The sequence below is a fragment of the Saccostrea cucullata genome, unplaced genomic scaffold (assembly GCF_032062105.1).
Source record: "Saccostrea cucullata isolate Sc308-1 unplaced genomic scaffold, CSIRO_AGI_Scuc_v1 ctg729, whole genome shotgun sequence".
Taxonomy (NCBI): domain Eukaryota; kingdom Metazoa; phylum Mollusca; class Bivalvia; order Ostreida; family Ostreidae; genus Saccostrea; species Saccostrea cuccullata.
Window position 1 is genome coordinate 74,345 of NW_026933670.1, and position 16,988 is coordinate 91,332.

At 32.2% G+C, this 16,988-nt stretch overlaps 1 protein-coding gene across 1 annotated transcript in view; it reads left to right on the plus strand.

Moving 5' to 3' along the window:
• LOC134238853 (neurogenic locus notch homolog protein 2-like) overlaps window positions 1-16,988 on the plus strand; it is a 44,063-nt gene that overhangs the window by 24,594 nt on the left and 2,481 nt on the right. Inside the window, exons 17-19 of the mRNA XM_062720958.1 lie at window positions 13,810-13,923; window positions 14,274-14,411; window positions 14,619-14,867. Coding sequence (XP_062576942.1) covers window positions 13,810-13,923; window positions 14,274-14,411; window positions 14,619-14,867 — 501 coding nt within the window. The remainder of the gene's footprint in view (window positions 1-13,809; window positions 13,924-14,273; window positions 14,412-14,618; window positions 14,868-16,988) is intronic.

Sequence of the window (16,988 nt, forward strand, 5' to 3'; positions counted from 1 at the left end):
AATTAAAAATGTAAAAAAAAAATGCAGAAAGATTTTTTCATATCTTACTAGCGATTTTTATTTTCTGTTTCGATTGAGTATAGAAAAATTGATTGATCGATTTAATATAATTTGTACAATTTTTTGTTAGGGAAACGATGTTTATTTCATTTTTTAACATGCAGATATCAATGAGTGTGCCAGTAACCCATGCTTACACGGAGGTTTATGTGACAATTTGATAAACAGATATGCTTGTTCTTGCCAACCCGGGCACCTTGGAACACGCTGTGAAGTTGGTAAATAGTTGAAATTTGCATAGTTTCTATCATTTTATCTTTAAAATATCTTTAAGGGACTTAAAAAAATAAGTAAATGCACAGCCTAGATAACCTGAATCGAAACATAATCCTAGACAGTGATTACATAACATACCAAAAATATGAATTCTTATCTTGTAAAATATTACTTTTTGTTACCAATTAACATATTGTGCTTGAACAATAAAGTTATATGTCATAAGGATTTTCTTTTTATTATTGAACATGTCTTTATCTGTCTATGCTTTTCAAAAAAGAAAACAATGTCTTCTCAGAAATAGCATAATATATTGGTTGAATTGTCAAAAAATGAATTGCATGATGATTTCTTTTTGTTTATTATTCTTTCCTTCCTATCCGCAAACAGCAAACTAAGACTGATAGGGGTAATAAAATTGTTTTGTCCATAAATAATTATCATCATAATTGAAATGTGATAGAAATTTATCATACTGATTTCTTTTTAGTAAAGAACTCTAATTATCTTATCTTCTTTCTACATTCTACGACCATTTCAACTTTTAGCCTGAGCCATTCACTTTACAAAATAACATAATACATGAAAAGAGAGTAATAATGAAATAGTTAGAAACGGAGTACTCAGCAAATACAATCTAATCATAAAGTCAGTTACATTAGATTGAATGCTAAATGTCATTTAATACTAGTTTTAGACCAGCATTTTCATGTAGATATGTCTATGTTTTTTTCCCCATTTCCCGATCATTACAAGAGGAACATGACGAGTGTGACTGGTCGACAAGGGATTGGCAGGACCACGTATCGAAATGCTTTACTCATGTTTTTTAAAAATTGTTTTCTTATGAAATGACTACAAGTGGTACAAACTCTACAAGTGGTAATTCAACAAAAACTCATAGTTCCATTTTAAGGAAGAAATTCTTTCAAATCATATGTCCGTTTTTAATATTGTCAATATCCCGAACAACCAAAATGATTTTGAACTAACATATACAAATTGGATCCTGAAACTTCATAAGAATCCTTACAAACAAAGACACATTGCGGGTTCCAATGAATTTTCAACCAAGCCTGTTTCTTTTCTCATCTCTAATATATTGACAGTAGTGAAGGAAAATCTTCAAGAGTACTGTGCAACAATATATTTCAAGAATCGGTGTTAATCAGATGTGGATACTAAAAAATTCCAAAGAACTTTTGGACGCTATGAAATCACAAACTAAAGCCCAGCCTTTTTTATATCATTGACAGTTGCTTTTTCAATAAAAAATGGAACTCGTAAATTTACTCACTCAAAAGTTGACATCAAAAAGATGCTTGAGTTTCTGATTGACAATATCTATGTGGTTTTTTGGAAACAAGGTCTTCCAACAATCTACTGGAATTCCCATGGGTACCAATTGCGCTCCGTTATTAACAGACCTGTTGTTGTATTCATTTAAAGCAGAATTTGTGCAAAATTTTATGCGTGAAAAGAAAAAAAAAACACTTGGTGTGGCCTTCAACTCGACTTGTAGATATATCGACACCTTATTGTCAATTTACAATTGTTATTTCCATTCCTATGTCAATACGATATATCCTGGTGAGCTTGAGATAAAAGATACAACAGATTCTGACACATCTGTTTCATACTTGGATGTTTTACTTTAAAAAGACATTAATGGTAATCTAACAAACAAGCTCTATGATAAACATAATGACTTTAACTTTTCTATCGTCAACTCCCTTACTTATGCACCAATATATCTTCAGCACCTGTATATGGCGTTAATATATCTCAGTTGATTCGATACGCAAGAACATGCTCTACGTATGAACAATTTTTTAAAAGAGGTAAATTATTGACAAACAAGTTGATGAAACAAGAATATCAGCAGTCTGGTTTAAAGTCATCATTTTGTAAGTTCTATGGTCAATAAAATGACCTTGTCAGCAAATACAATTTATCATTGAGTCAAATGCTGACTGACGTTTTCCATACTAATTGTTAGTCCATTATTTGTACACTTAATTGACGACGGATTTTTCCGTTTTTTCCGATCATAACAAGGAGAACACGGCGGGTCAGCAGGGGATGCTCACTCCTCCATGGCACCTGATCCCACCTCTGATGTTTTAGAAGTCCGTGTTTGCTCTGCTCCTATGTTGTTTTGTTAATGAACTATCTCCATATCCTTCATGAGTAGGATTTAAAAAAGTTACTATATTAATTTTTTTTTGTTCTTTTCAGATGTAACATACAACATCAAGTGTAACAAACAAGATTTAGATATTTTTTTCTTCAATATCACTGATTGTATTCAGCAAATGTTAATACAAACTAATTCATTTGAATGGAACATTGTCAGAAATTTTTTTTATCATTTTTCTTTTAGCATTTGGGATAATTCGATGTTTATCTTTATTTGTGTAATAGTTTTTTTCTTTTTTTAATTTCTTTTTATATGTAGATATTACATTTTTAGAATATAGTTATTCCCTAATTTAAAAGATTTATAGAATGAATATTTTTGTACATTTTTCGTGTTTAAAAAATGAACAAAAACAGATTGGAAAATAACTATCTTCAGTGTGGTATGTGCGACTGTTAATGCTGAGTTTCACGGGCAACGCGCAGCTGGGACCGGTATAACAAATATTTTCGACCGTAAAATCAGACTTAACGGTCGCAATTACTCAATTAGAAGGTAATTATTCCCATTCTAATGCACGCAATCTTTGAATTGTCTTCGATATTTATATCTTATTTTGTTTAGTTGTGTTTTATGAACAATTAAAGTTGTTTCTCATTTTGAAGCTTCACACATCAGTGAATTAGCCAGTCAAAATACATTTTACAAACCTTTTGCATTAAAATGTGATATTATTGGCAATATAACAAAATTATTTTTAATTTCTTTTAACGTTTAGATATCAATGAATGTGTCAGTCATCCATGTATCAACGGAGGAACATGTCACAATTTGATTAACAGATATACTTGTTCATGTCAACCTGGTTATTATGGGACACGCTGTGAACACGGTAAAGGCAAATTACATACAAGTTGTCTTCTTGCAATCGTTTATCAACTTGAGCTCCAAGAAACGAGGATGTCGCTTGATTTTTACCATCATTCAGAATATAAATAAATATGCAAGAAAATGCAGCTATTTTTATGCTACTGGTATTATAGTTCAAGAAAATGTTGGTAAAAAAAATCCACTGATAATAAGATTGCAATCAGAAAGTAAATACATTATTTTGATTTTCAAATCAACAAACATGGAATGAATTATGAAATATACAGTATTAGATATATAGAGAATATTACATTCTAAAATTCGTATCATAAGTCGTATCTGCCTGCGTGGCCCCATATACACCTGAGGGCCGAAGGCCCGATCTCTGATATGGGACCGGAAGGCTGATTTTACATATGACATGAAGTTTAGTATGTAGTATTCTAATTTTCATATATTTAAAATACTTAATATGCGAGTTAACAAAAAGTCATTGAAGAATGTTTTATACCTGTTAATGATTTTTTTTTCCTTTAAAATTTAACAGCGAGCGCAGCGAGCTCAATAAACTAACGTGTAGAAAAGAGAAAATTCGGAATAATTTCTGTACATACGTCAAGGAAATCTTTCTTTGAAACCTTCCCAGAAGACCTTTGGTACCAGGTATATATACGATAATGGCAAATAAAAAAATAACATAAAACATAAACCGCTCTTGGTTTGTAGAAACCTTAAACGAAACAGGAAAATACTCTACAATGACTTTCGTCAAACATTTCACTAGCTGTATATATAGTTTAAACCAAACGCTCGGCTTTCTCTGTAAACTCTGACGAGCTCCGTGACGTCGTGTGACATCACAGTTAGTCGAGATGTCTTGTGCGACTTTATGTTCGAAGTGGCTAATAAATTTTCAGGTGTTTTTATATAACTGCGCTCGCCCCAACCGTTACATTGTAAAACATGTAATGTCTATTTTAGGTAATCGATAAAAATGAGACCAGAAATGTTATTGCTTTAAATTGATATTCAAATAAAATCAAGTAATTCACTTTGAAACTTAATACAAAAGTTTCTTCAGGTTTGATATGGATTCCGTATCGCACACTGCTGAATCGGTGTATTTATTACTTTAGTACATGATAAACATATGTATCTCTCAGTTGATTCGATACGCAAGAGTTTGTTCTAAGTACAAACAGTGTTTTTCACAAACAAGTTGATGAAACAATAATAATTACAGTCTTGTTTGAACATCGATTTCGTACGTTCTATGGTCAATACAATAATCTTGGTAGAAAATACAATCTATCAGAAAGTCAAATGCAGACTGATGATTTTATACCATTGTTTATACACTGATTGTTGACGTTTTTCTCCTCACTTCCCATTCATGACAAAGCACACAGAGGTTATGATTAGTTGGAAGAGGATGCTCTATCGTCCACGGCAACTTGTCTCACCTCTGATGTTTTAGTATTTCGATTTTTGACATGTTTCATAGACTATAAAGATTATTGAAAATAAACGTCATTCAAAAGTGGTTTTTATTCAATTTGTACAATTTTTTTGTAAGAAAAACGATGCTTATTTTTATTTCTAAACATGCCGATATCAATGAGTGTGCCAGTAATCCATGTATGCACGGAGGTGTATTTTACAATTTGATAAACAGATATACTTGTTCTTGCCAACCTGGGTACCGTGGAACACGCTGTGAACTTGATAAATAATTGTACTTTGCGTAATTTCAATCATTTTATCTTTAAATATCTCTAAGGGCTTAAAAAGATACTTAAATAACCTGAATCGAAACAAAATCCTAGACAGTGATACAATACGAATTCTTATCTTGTAAAATACGACTATTTGTTAACAATTAACACTTTCTGTTTCAACAATTCGGTAATATGTCATGAGTATTTTCTTTCTATTATTATTATGTTCCCCAAACGGAGTTTGGGAACATATTGTTTTTACTCTGTTTCTTCTAAATATTATAAGAACAAAGTCGGGAACGACATATTGCGATTGTACGCATGTTTTTGTTTTCCAGGCTGTTTCTCGGAGATGGCTGGAACAATATTCCTGAAAATTTCCTCAAAAACGACCACTGGTTGTAGTTGTGTTGTGTGGTCATTCAGTTTCAAAATGGTTACCGTTGCCATGGAAACTTGCAAAAAGCGACGAATTTTGTCCGCGAGTGTTCTCTCTGGTCCCTTGAACATTCGTCATGAAACTTTTTTTATTCTTATAATTAGTATCTGTATTTGTGCGTTTCGCATTTAAAATTTTCTAGTAATCGATTATTGCAATGGAAACCAAGGGAAAGTGAAAATTCTTTACTCTGATTTTTAAATCAAAGTACTGATACGAATTGATGGTTACCCAAGATTAGCTAATGTGTACTAGTATTGTTTTAAAAATAAAAAAATGAAAGTTTTGTTCAGCTCGGGGCGACATAAGATATTGCTTGCAATAGCAGACTTTCTAGTTATTTTTCTTTTTTTCTTCTTATTTCTTCTCCGGTACTTTTTTGTCCGCAAGTGTTCTCAGAAACTGTTAACCCAACTGTTAAAAACTTTTAGGGTTTATAGGTGTGTAGTGTAGGTGATCGGAACGAAGGTCATTTTGCGCGCATACGCATGCACGTGCGTGCGCGATAAATGAGTGAAATGACTGATTTACTTTATGTAGCTATAACTTTTACATTTTTTATTGCATTGCTTTGAAACTCGTTATTTAAGGATATTTTAATAGTGTAGGCAATGCGACACTGTCAAATTCGCACGAACTCACGAGTATGCACGTGCGCCTCGCTCTGATTGGCTGAAACAAAAATCTCAATATCTTTTTTGTTTTTGATGAAATGCTTTGAAATTTGAAAAAAAGGTCATGTATTAGGATATGCTACAATGTGATATTTAACAATTTTAATGAAAACACGTGCATGCATGTGCTCTTCAATCTGATTGGCTTAAACTTTAAAAGGCTATAACTCCCTCGATTTTCAACCAAACAAAATGGGATTTAGAACATAGATAGACATAATATACTCCTACAAGAAGGTATGGTCATCATGCACATGCATGCACGTGCGTGCACCTGAAATGAGTAAAATTACAAATACAATTCATTAAACGTGTTTTTAACACTTTTGGATTAAATTCTTCAATATTTAGTATATCAAGATTTCTAAATAGTGTAGACAAGATGATATCGTCATTATGCACATGTATTCTTATGCGCACGCGCGTGCATTGCTAAAATTTGAATATACTTGGTATACTTCTGGGAAAACGTTGCTAAAGTCTTAAGTACATAGAGTTTGCCTTATTTAATGAAGCTTACAGGGAATATGGCACGAGAAGGGAGTTGGGGAGCGTTTGGGGAACATCTGTAATGGTTCCCGTTACAATTAGCACTAGTTGAAAATATTTTAATTGACTTTACTTTTCAAAAAGGAAAAACAACTCTTCTCAAAAATATCCTTTATTGGTTGAATTGTAAAAAAATGAATTAGGTGATGATTTTGTTTTTGTTTATTATTCTTTCCGATCTTTTTGCTAACAGCAAAAACAAAATTAAAATGGTAAAACAAAATAAAACTGGTTTGTCCATGAATTTTTATCATCATAATTGAAATTTACGTAACTTATTTCTTTTTCGTAAAGAATTCTTATTATCTTATCTACATTCTACGACCATTTCAACTTTTAGCCTGAGCTAGTCACTCTACAAAGCACATAATACATGAAAATAAAGTAATAATGAAATAGTTAAAAACGGAGTACTCAGCAAATGCAAATACATTAGATCGAATGCTAACTGACTTTTCATACTAGTTTTAGACCATTATTTTCGTATATAATTTTCTCTGATTTTTTTTCCATTTCTTGATCATTACAAGAGTCACAGGACGGGTCTGACTGGTCGTCAAGGGATTTACAGGCCCATGTATCGAAATGCTTTACTAGGTGTTTTTGGCTTTGTTATAAAATGAGTAAGATGACAACTCACTATTCTATTCCATGGTCGATACTATGATTTTGTCGTCAAACACAATTTATCATTGAGTCAAATGCTGACGGAAGTTTTTCATACTTATTGTTAGTCCATTATTTGTACACTCAATTGACGATGGATTTTTCCGTTTCTTCCCGATAATGACAAGGAGCACACGGCGGGTGTGACTGGTCGGCAGGGAATGCTCACTCCTCCATATCACCTGATCCCATCTCTGATGTTTTGGAGGTCCGTGTTTGCTTTGCTCCTATGTTGTATTATTTTGTGGATCATATTGAATACTGTTCGTTATCTCCATATCCTTCATTGTAAAATAATTTGTTTTCCTTTCTTTCAAATATATTAAACAGCCTCCCGTATAACAAAACTGAAATAAATAGCTTTTTTAAATATAGTACGGCCTGTACTCAGTAAAAAAATTAATTCAAAGAAATTCTTTTAAATTGAACATTGATAAGATTTTTTATCATTATATTTTAGTATTTAGAATAATTCATTGTTTATCTTCATTCGTGGATTTTTTTTTTACTTCTTTTTAATTTCTTTTTATATGTAGATGTTACATATTTAGAATAGTTATTCTCTTATTTAAAAGGTTTATAAAATGAACATTTTTGTGAATTTTTCTTGTCTAAAAAAAAGAACAAAAAAAAAAAAACAAATTGGAAAATAACTACTGAGTAACTTCAATTTGGTATGTGCGATCGTTAATGCTGAGTTTCCCCGACAATGGCAACCGGTATAACAGAATTTGCGGTCGAAATTACTCAACTTGCTAGAAGGTAGTTATTCCCATTCTAATGCACGCAATCTTTGCATTGTGTTTGATATTTATATCTTATTTTCTTGAGTTTTGTTTAATGAAACACGTCACGCAATAATGAAATGCTTTCAGTCTCGTTATTTCTCATTTTACTGCTTCAATCATCGGTGCATTAGCCAGTACAAAATGCATTTTACAAGCCATTTACATTAGAATATGATATTACTGCCAATATAACAAAACTAAATTTCTTTTAATTTGTAGATATCAATGAATGCGCCAGTAACCCATGTATCAACGGAGGAACATGTCACAATTTGATTAACAGATATGTATGTTCTTGTCAACCTGGTTATTATGGGACACGCTGTGAACTCGGTAAAAACAAACTACATGTACTGTGTGTTTTAGTCTTTTTTTTTATCAACTTTAGTTGCAAGAAAACAGGGGTGTCGCTTGATCTCTGCCTTAATCTATAATATAATTAAATGTATAAAATTTTACGCTTCTGGCATTAAAGTTAAAAATACTTAGTATGTCGGAAAAAATCCACGGATAGTAGGACTGCTATAGATTCTGAAAAGTAAATAAAATAATTAAATCATCAAAGCTGGAATAAATTATGAAATATAAAACATCATATACCGGGGTATATGTATATATATCTCTCACTGGAATCGATACTCAAGTGTATGCTCAATGTATGAACAGTATCTAAAACAAGGTAAGTTTTTTCAAACAAGTTGATGAAACAGGAATATTAAAAGTCTTGTTTAAAGTCATCATTTCGTGCGATATATGGTCTATACAATAACCTTGTCAGCAAATACAATCTACCAGAAAATCAAATGCAGACCGATGTTTTTATAGTAACTGTTAGGTCATTGGTTACAAACTAATTGTTGAGGGATTTTTCCGTCACTTTCCGATCATGACAAGGAGCACACGGCGATTGTGACCGGTTGACAGGGGATGCTCACTCCTTCATGGCACCTGGTCCCACTGCTAATGTATTTGAGGTCCGTGTTTGCATTGCTTCTAAGTTGTAATTTTAATGGACTTTAAAGCTTATTGAAAATAATAACATTTCCATTTTTTTTCGTGTTAAGCATAAACTTCCATGTATCATTCAAAATACCCTACCTATTAAAATCAAAGTAATGATTCCGTACTGAAAGACTTCATTACTTTACAAATTTCATTAATGCAGAAAGGAAAAAAATACATTGTAAAAATATATCTTCCTGTTTTTCATTTACACTGTTATAAATTAATCGGTATTCACTATTCATGAAACCTGTTGAATTGTCAGAATTTCACCATGTTCAAATTATTTCCAGATGTAAACAATCGGTATCACTTAAGTAATTTTGTATTACGCAACCGAGTATATTGTATATTAGAGTGGTTCAGCATGATATTTTTCACGTTTACAGTTTTAGAACGCTTCTTTAATTTGAGATAGAGAGATATGACACTGATTTATAACCCCTCTCCTATGAATCTGGGTAGATGTGAAACTATTTTGTTGTTTTAATTGTGATTCGTGGTTTTCAAGGACATTTTTGTACAGATATACAATCTATAATTATCATGCAAGTTTAATCAATTGGGTCTTTACTTGTAAAATATTATGCATTCAGTTTTAAGCTTGGTAGAAGAATTACAAAATGGCCCAGAACAGGGTTAAGTGTACGTACTGTAGTATTTTTCGATATCCGAAAATGTAAAAAAAAATATTGAAAAATACCAGGTATGTAAAAACAAGGTGTAATCACACAGTGAAGACCCCTATGTTTTTTTTTTTTTTTTTTTTTTCTTGGTTTCCACTTTATATTTTAGATAAGGACGAATGTGCCAGTAACCCATGTATGCATGGAGGAACATGTCACGACTGGATTAATGAATTCACTTGTTCGTGCCATGATGGGTATCAAGGACCACGATGTGAACGTGGTAAATGTAGTATCTAGGCTTCATTTCATAAAGATAAATTAAAGAATGATTACGGTACACCTGTTATTTTTAATTAAATTTCATAAATGATTTTTTAGAAGTTTCCTGACAGTTAATTCAAGAACATTAAAAGAATAAAATTAATCAAAATATTTGACCTATCATGCCAGACGGAACAGAAAAAAGACATTATGCATGCGCTTACTTTGGATATACAAAATTGTTGTCAAAGATCTGTAAATCTGTAAATTACTTAGTAATAAATACAGGATTTTGGCATATGCGATATGTCTGACGCAACAATAGCCAGCCCTGCAGGGCTGATATGGATCTGTGGAGCTGATACGGATCAATATCACACCACTAGTAAATCAAACGTTAAAAACAGTACTTGTGATGATGCACATATTCTCTTAATTCCAACTTTTTAATCGTAAGGACCGTCTTATTGACAGAATATTGTTTCAAATTCTGGATCGGGCACATTTGAAATAGAAGTAGAAAAATACCCACAACGGGTAAAACATTAAGCAACATTGTATGAACGAGAGGGGTGATAAAAATTTGCGAACTTATTAAATCACTTCCATAAAAGAAGCAAGATTTGGTTTCAGTGTTGATTATATTTTAAATTAGTCCTCTTCAAATTTAATGCACATCTGCCAACGTTCTGCTCATACGCGAATCACGTGACATAGACGTTCAAGTGACCTGCTCCGTAGCGTTCTGTCACAAAAACTGAAAGATTTTTCTGAGTTTTATATTTACTTCAATGCATGTTATTTTTAGAACAAGAAAAATTCATTTGTAAAAAATGTTCAAATCTCGGCAACAGAATGGGTGGATAAGAATATTCGTTCTCAAAATAAGCATGGTGACCGTAAAATCCCAAATGTCTCTTTCTCGGGAGTCTTTTATTCAAGGTGGATAGAGAAGGGGTCCCTCCTTTTATCATATCAAATATGTTTAAAATCTAAAGTAAACTTAGTCTGAAGTATTTGATAATCTTATTATTTTTAAGATAATCAACTATTTTTCAAACTGTAAATAGTAGGTCTTTCATAACAAATTGCTTACTAGTAATTTTAAAAATACATATCCCTTTTCAAACTTGATTTCACTGAGCAACAGTACAAATATCATTTTAAACCATCTCACTTACTTCACTAAAACGACCAATCCAATGATTAATTGAGTTTCTAGGAAGTCTTTTGTCTTTATGAACTGTGTACAAATTATTGTACGCTACTGCAAAAGAATTTTGTCTTTTACAGAATGTGCATTTTTTGTTTATAATGGTGAGGGGGGGGGGAGCAACAAAAGTACTTAGTTGAAAACTATTGATTAAAAGAAGGATATGGAAATAAGTCCATTTTAGAAGAAATATTAAAGAAATCTCATACGTCCATTAAACAAATATACAAATATATAAGAGCAGAGCAAACACAATTGGACCTCCCACTTTCACCCTGTTTTATGAAATGAATTACGGGTGACAAATTTTTAACACACATTATTCAAAAATGAAGATATATTAAAAGAGATTTTTTGATTTTTTTATATCACTCAACATCAAAAGATTTATATCACGGGGGGAATATAAATTATTATTTTTCAGGGCTTTTGGCAAAAATTAATTGCTTTTCAAAATATAATTTTTTTTTTAATTTAATTCTGATGTTTGTAAACCTCATTTGTTATAATACAATGTTAACAACAACAAAAAAAAAATAAATAATGACTGTTGTTGCAATAAATTAGGATTTGTAAAATTGGACTTAATAGTTTATTCTTGTTCCTGTTAACCAACAGAAAACTGGGGTTACATTTTTTGTGTTTTGTTACATTCAAATATGCATGCACGTATCATAACGCTTTCATTGGTGATTTACCGAGCTCTTAGATATGTAGAAAAATAGTAGAGTTTTGGGGATTCATTTGCTTCCTTTGATTTGAATTTCCATACTTATAATACTGCATTCGAAAACTCAATGAAAATCCTTATAAAAATAGAAACATAGGGATTTCCAGTGAATGTTCTATCAAGCTCTTTCTTTCTTTCTTTCTTTCTTTACTTCTAACTTAAATATTTACAGCGATGAAGGATTGAATGATTGATTGTATATTGTTTAACGTCCCTCCCGAGAATTCTTCACTCATATGGAGACACCATCACTTGCCGATAAAGAGCTGCAAATTTTGTCCTAAACTCGGCACTCAGGGCTTTTCATCAGGGAGGGATCTTCTTCGTGCCAGCACCTACTGCGACACATGTGGTGTAAATCAGACGCGAATGCTTAAAACTCGAACTGAAGTTTTTAAATTACAAAATTTTACCAAAATTAATATCATCAAATCTTACGAATTTTTAAACTTTATATGAATAATCCCTTACGATAAATTAGAGTCAAAGCTAAGCTTAGTCTTATCTTTGGTCTTTTGCAAAAATATTTTGTTAGAAAACTTTGTACACACAGGTACTCTTAAAATTGATATTTAAAAGAGCAGGTCTTCTACAATCTGTTGGACTTCCCTAGGGCAAAAATTGCGCCTTTTTTAGAAGACCGATTTCAATTAATTATTGTACCTTTTTTGAGTTTGAGATAAAAGAAACCACAGAATCTAATACATTTTTTTATGTTTGGGAATTTTAATAGGAAAAGACGTTAATGGTAGCCAAACATAACAGCTAAATCAACGTGATGACTTCACCTTCTCCTATCCCTATCACCTGCATACGGGGTTAATGTCATTCAGTTGATTCGATAAACAATAAAAAGTGTTATACGTAAGAACAATTTCTAAAACAAAGTAAGCTATTGACAAAAATTGATGAAATATGGAAATTGACAGTCTCTTTTGCAGTCATCATTTCAAATGTCTTTTGTTAAGGAGCAAGCATCGGATCCGAATTTCTCTCTAAAACACATACATTTCTATACAAACCAAACTTTAATTTTATGGCATAGGCATTTTAAAAAGTAGGAAGAACTTGCAGTATATAGATAACAACGGTAATTAAAAACTTAATTAAAAACTTCATTCAACAACTAGTTCTACATGTATCTTTTAAAAGATAGGACAAGTCTTCTGAAGCATTAGTTTTGAGCATCAAGGCTGGCAAAGGTTTTCCATGTGGGGGAGAGGGAACCTCCGAAAAAAAATCTGCGTACTACAGAGCCTTGCTACATGTGTACCATCAGATCTATTTCCCAATGATAGATTTCTTCCGCATAAATCCAGAACAAATGTCAAGTCCTAGCCGCTTTGGGTAACACGTATCAAAATAGGCCGATTTTAAAAATTACAAAACTGTGGGCTAATCAGAGATAAAATTGAACAATTTTGCTATGAAAGTACAATCAGTCAAAGTAGGCAGATCATTGTAGAAATGTGAACAAACCTAAATAAATATTTCCTAAACCTAGAAATTTTCTCTAATTAAATTTCAGATAGAAACACATGCATATGGTCCACGTATTGCAGTCCATTTTTAAAGGACAGCAACTTGTTTGTATTGTTTAAATGGACTTGAAACTTGAATTCTGTTCGTTATCTTGATATTTTATATATTAACGCTCCTTGTACTTCATCAATACAAATTAAACGGCTCACAGAGTGTTTGACCCGTGGACATGTCTTGCTCACTGTTCCTAAGCACCTGATCCCCCCGGAATATTCGGGAGTGCATGTTTATGCTTTGTTCCCAGGATTGCATTGTTTGTAGTTGTTATAAAATGGATTGCAAATCGTTATTTCCAACTTTTCGTTCCTTTAGATATTAACGAGTGTGCAAGTAACCCATGTTACAATGACGGAACATGTCACGATTTAAGGAACAACTTTACATGTTCGTGTCAGGACGGGTATTATGGACCACTTTGTGAGCTTGGTAACAGAAATTTTTTTTCGAATTTGGAAGTTTAGATTTTCTTTTAAAACTTGTAGTGAGAGGATTTTTTCTGAATCAGGGATAAATATGTGTACTTCTTGATACTACCATATGACATAACAATATCCAAAATTCAGTCATTTTCATAATATATTGATCTTGAAAGTGTAATAACATCAATGAATATAAATAGATATTAAGGATCCATAATCATCTCCAAGAAAGATAATGAACAAGATTTTTTTTTCAAAACGCCATTAAGTAATAATGATGTACAGGCCTAGGTATTCACAATTGTAAAGTCCAAAATCTGCTTTTTGATTAAAAAACTTCCAACCAAACTTTAATAGAATGTACAAGGCCCGATTACTGCGACGAGTACAAATGCACCACAGAAGTGGATTTCATCTGTATCAAATGCTATGGACAGGGCAAAACTCCTGAGGATTCAATTTATTTTACTTCGTCGGACCTAAAAAAGTGTACAGGTTTGTAGAGATACCTAAAAATGTAGATTGTTTAATAATTATATTGATAATTCAATACATGTGTTTTGTGTTGATTAGTAGGGAAATGGTTGTCATTTTTTCCCGTATTCTAAAACTTATTTGCACAAATGATTCTACCTATTCCCCACGGTCGGCCAGTCTGGGAATCAAAGAGTTTCAAAGCCTGTCATATATATTCTATTGTAGATCAAAGTCCTCCTAAGTTTACAAACTGTCCTTCAGAGATGGTACAGAAGTATGATTCAGGAAAAGGTTCCTATGTAAATTGGGAGCCAATACACGTTGAAGAATACATTGGAAACTTTTCCCTTTCAAGCAACGTGCAAAATGGTGCCTTCTTTTCTTTTGGAGATCACCCTGTTGTTTATAGCGCAGTTGATAATTCTGGGAATGCAAAGAATTGTTCTTTTATAGTTAGAGTAATAGAGATAAAAGGTAAGTTACCTGATACAAAATCGATATTTAATGCTCGTGTACACTGTTATTTTATATGCATGAAGGATATGGAGAAAACGAACAGTATTCAATATCCAAGTCCATAAAACAATACAAAATAAGAGCAGAGCAAACACGGACCTCTAAAACATCAGAGATCGGATCAGGTGCCGACCGGTCACACGTATCGTACGCTCTTTGTCATGATCGGGATATAACGGGAAAATCCGTCGTCAATTCAGTGTAAAATTATGAAGAATTAATATCAAAAACGTCAGTCAGCATTTGACTCACTGATAAATTGTATTTGCTGACAAGGTCATTGTATCGACAAAAGAACTTACGATGATGACTTTAAACGAGACTACTCATATTTTTGTTTCATCAACGTGTTTGTCAATAATTTACCTCGTTTTAAAAATAGTTCATACGTAGAGCATGCAACTGAGATATATAAACTCCGTATGCAGGTGATGAAAGTATATTGGTGCATAAGTAAGGGAAGTTAACGATAGAAAAGTTAAAGTCACACGTTTATCATAGAGTTGTTTGTTAGATTACCATTATTGTCTTTTTCAAGTAAAACATCCAAGTATGAAACAGATGTGTCAGACTCTGTAGTATCATTTATCTCAAGCTCAGCAGGATATATTGTATCGACATAGGAATGGAAATTACCGTTGTTAATTGGTAATACGTCATCGATATAACTAAATGTTGAGTTGAAGGCCACAGCAAGTGTTTTCTTCTTTTCACGTAAAAGTTTTGCACAAATTCTAATTCATATGAATACAAACGACAGATCTGCCAATAACGGAGCGCAATTGGTATCCATGGGAATTCCAATAGATTGTTGGAAGACCTGGTCTCCAAAAACCACATAAATATTGTCAATCAGAAACTCAAGCATCATTTTAATTTTAACTTCAGAGTACTTGTGTTTGCGATCAGAATGCGTTCTAACAAAATAATTTTGCAAATGACTAATAACCAGGTACGTTATCATACGAGTTCCATTTTATTGAAAAAGCAGCTGTTAATGATATAAAAAATCCTGGACCTTTAATTTATCGTGGGGAATTTTTGTGTATAAAGTTGAAAAGTAAGTTTTTAAGCTGTTGATTTTGGTAAAATTTTGCGATTTCAAATTGTCCAAAAGTTCTTTGGAATTTTTGAGTATCCACATCTGATTCATACCACTTCTTGAATATATTATTGCACAGTACTCCTGAAGTTTTTCCTTCACTACTGTCAATATCTCAGAGATGAGTAAAGAAAGAGGCTTGGTTGAAAATTCACTGGAACCCGCAATGTATCTTTGTTTGTAATGATTCTTATGACGTTGACGTTTCGGAATCCAATAAATATATATGGTAGTTCAAAATCATTTTGGTTCTTCAAAGGGGCATAGAATCGATTGCATTGTGTGTTTATCATTTTGAATTTTAAAAAGTTAGTTCATTAGATTTTATTGACGCAAAACATCCTCATTACAACTTTAATCTTTATAACCTTACGCCTTGTACAAAAGTGTATAAATATTGGCTTCAACATTTTTACGTTTTCCCTGATTATTCGATTTGCTTACACTGCACTCGCTCTTACATTCATTGATTATGATTGTAGTTTATCTTTCATCTCATCAAAACTTTCAAGTTAAGGCAACCAAAGTCAATCATGTGATTTGTTGTTTTGTGTCTTCTTCCATGGTGCGTTCTGTGTTTAGATTTGAGCATTTTCAATTGTTTTATTTTTTTGTGGAGCGTTAAACCAATTTTAGCAAATTGATTTTTGGATTTTAAAAGAAAAAGAAAAAGGGGTTAAACTATTGGCATAATTATAATAAAAAGGAAGTCTATTTTCAAAATTGTGATGAAATATGATGACTTTGACTTTTCTATCGTCAAATTCCCTTACTTATGCACCAATATACCCTCATCACCATTGCATACGGTGTTTATATATCACCTTTGAAGCGAGAGCATGATCTACGTATGAACAATTTCTAAGACGAGGTATATTATTGACAAACAAGTTATTAAAACAAGATTATATTTTAACGTTACATAGCAAATTTGATAGACATCATATCGGGGGTTTAAAGTAATCATTTAAAAAAGT